We start from the raw sequence: 5903 nt of genomic DNA, 5'->3' as shown, positions 1-5903 counted from the left end.
GTCCAATGTCATTACATCGAATCTGTATGTCTGTATCTCCGATGTCTGGATGTCCAATGTCATTCTGTAAAAGTCTTGATATGGCCTCTCTCACTGAAAACTGCAATAGAAAGAAGTATTCGTGACATTTCTACAGATCAAGAGCTGAGTAGGAGGCACTTCCTGTGTCAAAAACAAAGGAGGGGAGGAGAGAGAGACTCTTTGGGGTCCAAATTCTGGAAGGCTGACCCAGTCCATTGTAAACTGGGAATTTTAACCCATATTTCATTGATATTGGAGCCGATCTTTGTTCTCACTGTTTTGCTAAATTACCTTCCCAAAATTAAGAATTAGATTTGCAGTTGTTGTTGTTGTTCATTCGTTCAGTCGTCTCCGACTCTTCGTGACCTCATGGACCAGCCCACGCCAGAGCTCCCTGTCGGCCGTTACCACCCCCAGCTCCCTCAAGGTCAGTCCAGTCCCTTCAAGGATGCCATCCATCCATCTTGCCCTTGGTCGGCCCCTCTTCCTTTTGCCTTCCACTTTCCCCAGCATAATTGTCTTCTCTAGGCTTTCCTGTCTCCTCATGATGTGGCCAAAGTACTTCAACTTTGTCTCTAGTATCTTTCCCTCCAGTGAGCAGTCGGGCTTTATTTCCTGGAGGATGGACTGGTTGGATCTTCTCGCAGTCCAAGGCACTCTCAGCACTTTCCTCCAACACCACAGCTCAAAAGCATCGATCTTCCTTCGGTCAGCCTTCCCTAAGGTCCAGCTCTCACATCCGTAGTTGTGACTACAGGGAAGACCATGGCTTTGACTAGGCGGATCTTTGTTGCCAGTCTGATGTCTCTACTCTTCACTATTTTATCGAGACTGGACATTGCTCTCCTCCCAAGAAGGAAGCGTCTTCTGATTTCCTGGCTACAGTCTGCATCTGCAGTAATCTTTGCACCTAGAAATACAAACCCTGTCACGGCCTCCACGGTTTCTCCCTCTATTTTCCAGTTGTCAATCATTCTTGTTGCCATAATCTTGGTTTTTTTGACATTTAGCTGCAACCCGGCTTTTGCGCTTTCTTCTTTCACCTTGATTAGAAGGCTCCTCAGCTCCTCCTCGCTTTCGGCCATCAGGGTGGTGTCATCTGCATATCTGAGGTTGTTAATGTTTCTTCCAGCAATTTTCACCCCAGCTTTGCATTCCTCCAGCCCCGCACATCGCATGATGTGTTCTGCATACAAGTTAAAAAGGTTGGGTGAGAGGATGCAGCCTTGCCGGACGCCTTTCCCAATCTTGAACCAGTCTGTTGTTCCGTGGTCAGTTCTGACTGTTGCTACTTGGTCCTTGTACAGATTCCTCAGGAGAGAGACAAGGTGGCTTGGGATGCCCATTCCACCAAGAACTTGCCACAATTTATTATGATCCACACAGTCAAAGGCTTTAGAAGAGTCAATGAAGCAGAAGTAGATGTTTTTCTGAAACTCCCTGCCTTTCTCCATTATCCAGCGGATATTGGCAATTTGGTCTCTGGTTCCTCTGCCTTTTCTAAACCCAGCTTGAACGTCTGGCAACTCTCGCTCCATGTATTGCTGGAGTCTTCTTCCTTGCAGGATCTTGAGCATTACCTTACTGGCATGAGAAATAAGGGCCACTGTACGGAAGTTGGAGCAGTCTTTCGCATTTCCCTTTTTTGGTATGGGGATATAAGTTGATTTTTTCCAGTCTGATGGCCATTCTTGTGTTTTCCATATTTGCTGGCAAATGGCATGCATCACCTTGACAGCATCATCTTTTAAGATTTTAAACAGTTCAGCTGGGATCCCGTCGTCTCCTGCTGCCTTGTTGTTAGCAATGCTTCTTAAGGCCCATTCAACCTCACTCCTCAGGATGTCTGGTTCTAATTCATTCACCACACTGTCAAAACTATCCTCAATATTATTATCCTTCCTATACAGATCTTCTGTATAGTCTCGCCACCTTCTCTTGATCTCTTCAGCTTCTGTTAGGTCCCTGCCATCTTTGTTTCTTATCATACCAATTTTTGCCTGAAATTTACCTCCAATGTTTCTAATTTTCTGGAAGAGGTCTCTTGTCCTTCCTATTCTGTTGTCTTCTTCCGCTTCCATGCATTGCTTATTTAAAAATAGTTCCTTATCTCTTCTGGCTAACCTCTGGAATTGCGCATTTAACTGGGCATATCTCCCCTTTTCACTGTTTCCTTTTGCTTTCCTCCTTTCTTGGGCTACTTCCAGTGTCTCAGCAGACAACCATTTTGCCTTCTTGGTTTTCTTTTTCTTTGGAACGTACTTTGTTGCCGCCTCCTGAACAATGTTGCGGACTTCTGTCCATAGTTTCTTCTGGGACTCTGTTTACTAAGTCTAGTCCTTCAAATCTGTTCTTCACTTCCACTGTATATTCGCTAGGAATGTTAGTGAGATCATATCTAACTGGTCTGTGTATTTTCCCTGATCTCTTTAGTTTTATTCTAAATTGGGCAATAAGAAGTTCATGATCTGAGCTACAGTCAGCCCCAGGTCTTGTTTTCACCGACTGGATGGATGTCCGCCACCTTTGGCTGCAAAGGATGTAGTCAATCTGATTTCGGTGTTGACCGTCTGGTGAAGTCCATGTATAAAGCCGTCTTTTAGGTTGTTGGAAGAGAGTATTCGTTATACACAGCGAGTTTTCCTGGCAAAATTCTATCAGCCTGCGTCCCGCTTCATTTTTGTTCTCCCAGACCATGCTTGCCTGTGATCCCAGTTGTCATTTGACTTCCCACCTTGGCATTCCAGTCTCCTGTAATGAAAATAATGTCTCTTTTTGGTGTATTATCCAGTAGGTCCTGCAGATCCTCATAGAACTGATCTACTTCTGCTTCTTCAGCAGCTGTGGTTGGGGCGTATATTTGGATCACTGTGATGTTGAAAGGCTTTCCTTGCACTCGAATTGAGATCATTCTGTCATTTTTTGGGTTGTATCCAAGCACCGCTTTAGCGAATTTCTTGTTAATTATGAAGGCTACTCCATTTCTTCGATGTTCCTCTTGTCCGCAGTAGTAGATCTGGTGGTCATCTGATGTGAAGTGGCCCATTCCAGTCCATTTCAGTTCGCTGACCCCCAGAATGTCTATCTTTAGTCTTGACATCTCACCAATAACAACATCCAATTTGCCCTGGCTCATAGATCTTACATTCCAGGTTCCTATGGTGTGTTGATCTTTAGAGCATCGGATTCGTCGTTCGCCTCCAGTACCGTCGGCCGCTAGCCTTCCTTTCAGCTTTGAGCTAGCTGCGTCATCACATCTGGGGCTAGTTGAACTTATCCTCTGCTCCTCCCCAGTAGCATTTTGGCCATCTTCCGACCTGGGAGTCCCATCTTCCAATGGCATACCCGACATATCTCTGGTTGTACTGGTCCATTTAGTTTTCTTGGCAAGGATACTGGAGTGGTTTGCCATTGCCTTCCCCAGGGATCACGCTTGGTCTGACCTCTCTGCCACAACCGTCCCGTCTTGGGTGGCCCTTCACGGTTTCGCTCATGACATCATTGAGGTGCTCAAGCTCCAGCGCCCCAACAAGGCGGTGATCCTTTGCTGGAGAGATTTGCAGTACGGTCACCTTAGTACTGAGCCAAAGCAAAAGGAGGAGCTGCGCCTGGAGCTTCTATTTGAGGGACGTCACCTCTCATTCAGTGGCCACGGCTCAATGCTATGCAATCCTGGGATTTGTAGTTTGCTGAGGCATCAGTATCCTTTGGCAGCTCCCGTGATCCACAATCCAGCCCCCAGGATTCCACAGCATTGAGCCGGGGGCAATTAAAGGGGATTCATTCTGCAGCTTCGATGCACCCGATGTTTTCTTTTCTTTGGTGTCCTAAAGGAGAGGGAGAGGGGGGAGCACGTGGTCTGCGGCCCCTTCGGCAGAAACCCATAGAGTAAAGGAAGCTGCATGCCAGAATATACCTACAGGAAACAGTGAGCAATAGGCCTGGGTAACAACGGAAAAATTTGTTTCTAAAATCGATTCGTTGTTTGGGGTTTTTTGCGTTTCGTTATTTAAAATAATTACAAAATTTTCCTTTTAAAAAGTTCGATATTTACGAAATTTCGTAAATGTGAAAAAATTACAAAACATTAACGAATCGATTTCCGAAACAATAACGAATCGATTCGTTAATGGCGGACGTGACCGCGAAATACGCTAAAAAACCTCCAAAAACTTCTGAAGCTTCCCTCTCCCTCTGTGGTTGACTGTTGGTGTGATATTATAATTTTTTTTTCACTAATTAAACAAAAAACAACCATAAAACTTGCCCCAGACATGCGGAAATAATAACGAAACGACCTCAAAACAATAACGAAACGAATACAATAACGAAATACGAAGCATTTACAAAAATATTTAAAAAATCGTTTTTTAAAAAAATTGCTCCAGAATGGTTCGTTATCATTTTGTAATTGAAAAAATTAACGAATTATTAACGAATTACGAATAAACGAAACAAAACCGCCCAGCCCTAGTGAGCAACACCATCATAGACAAACAGATGGTTAGGGAAGGCTTGAAGAAGGTTGGCATTTCCAACAAAATAAAGGCAGAGAAGGAGACGGTGTCAGGAGTCAATTTCTGATGGCATGAAGACATCACAAATTCCCTCCGTGACATCCTGACTGAATCATCCTGGCTGCCTCAATTTTCTCTCTGTGATATTTTGAAGCCAGCAAAGGGCACTGGAAACATTATATTGTGAAGCAACAAGTTCTAATAAGGAAACTGTGAAGAGGGGGAGATGGGCATGAAAGGTGTATAGAAGGAAGTGGTGGTGGGGAAAAGTCAGGAGTGTCTTTCTTTGCTGCAGAGATACAAGCAATATATCCATTTCAAAGCAAAACCGGCTTGTGAGTGATCATTTAATATTGCTATATAAAACCTACAGTCTTACAGGCGGCCGATTCTGTGATTCTGTGAGATGGACTCCAAAAACTCATCCTAACTCTGGCAATCTTTGCAGATGCCAAGACTGTCCCACCGAAATCGTGAAGTTACCCTTTTACATAGATAACACGCAAAAGGAATATGAGGAACAGAAGAAAAAATATCGTAAGTATATGCATCTCTAGACCGGGCCCCCACTTTGCCACCTGGGAAAGCACGGCTGAGCAAAAGCCCTTTGAGCAGGCATGGGCAAACTTCGGCCCTCCCTCCAGGTGTTTTGGACTTCAACTCCCACAATTCCTAACGGCCTACACCTGGAGGGAGGGCCAAAGATGGCCCATGCCTGCCTTTGAGCCCCAAGGCACCACTTTGGGGTCTAAAGGGGGTCAACTGGATTTCAAATCCAGAGCAGCCCCCAAATCCACAGGGGATACGTTCCCAAACCCCAGGTGCCTCCACACCCCTGGAGCTCATGCTTCGTGGGCACACGCAAAACCCATGCATGATAGCCACCTTGAGCCCCCTCAGGGAGAAAGGTGAAGTCTAAGTGAAGTAAACAAACCAGTCCTATTGAAACGAAGGTCCTCTGGTCCAAGGACACTTCTGGGAAGGTGTGGTGGCTTGAGCTTCCCAATCGGAGAATGGGGTCTGACTCCCTCCTCGGCCACGGACCACCCCCCCCAATCGTCCCTTGAGCCTAGGGCTTGACCCTGGGGCTCTTGACCCCGGTCATCCTGCTCACCCCAGTCTCTTCATTCCTCTTAGGAGCCCTTGTTCAATAAGGAGACCAAGTCTGTGAACGGCTGGGACATCTATGGGAACCATCTCTATTATATTTCCCAAAAGGAAAAAGTCTTGGTTTGATGCTGAGAACTTCTGCCAGTCCAGAGACGCCCATTTGGCCTCCATCTTGACCAGCGAGGAACAGGTTCCGTATCTCCTTCCTTCCTTCCTTCCTTCCTTCCTTCCTTCCTTCCTTCCTGTCCCTGTCCA

At 45.8% G+C, this 5903-nt stretch overlaps 1 protein-coding gene across 1 annotated transcript in view; it reads left to right on the top strand.

Annotated features, from left to right (window-relative positions):
* Positions 1-5721: 5721 nt before the first annotated feature.
* Positions 5722-5903, top strand: part of LOC137097055 (uncharacterized) — a 34672-nt gene continuing 34490 nt past the window's right edge. The window contains exon 1 of the mRNA XM_067468360.1: positions 5722-5838. Within this exon, the coding sequence (XP_067324461.1) occupies positions 5725-5838 (114 nt within the window). The 5' untranslated portion in view covers positions 5722-5724. The remainder of the gene's footprint in view (positions 5839-5903) is intronic.

The sequence above is a fragment of the Anolis sagrei genome, chromosome 5 (assembly GCF_037176765.1).
Source record: "Anolis sagrei isolate rAnoSag1 chromosome 5, rAnoSag1.mat, whole genome shotgun sequence".
NCBI lineage: Eukaryota > Metazoa > Chordata > Lepidosauria > Squamata > Dactyloidae > Anolis > Anolis sagrei.
This window is presented reverse-complemented; position numbering and strand designations above follow the sequence as displayed.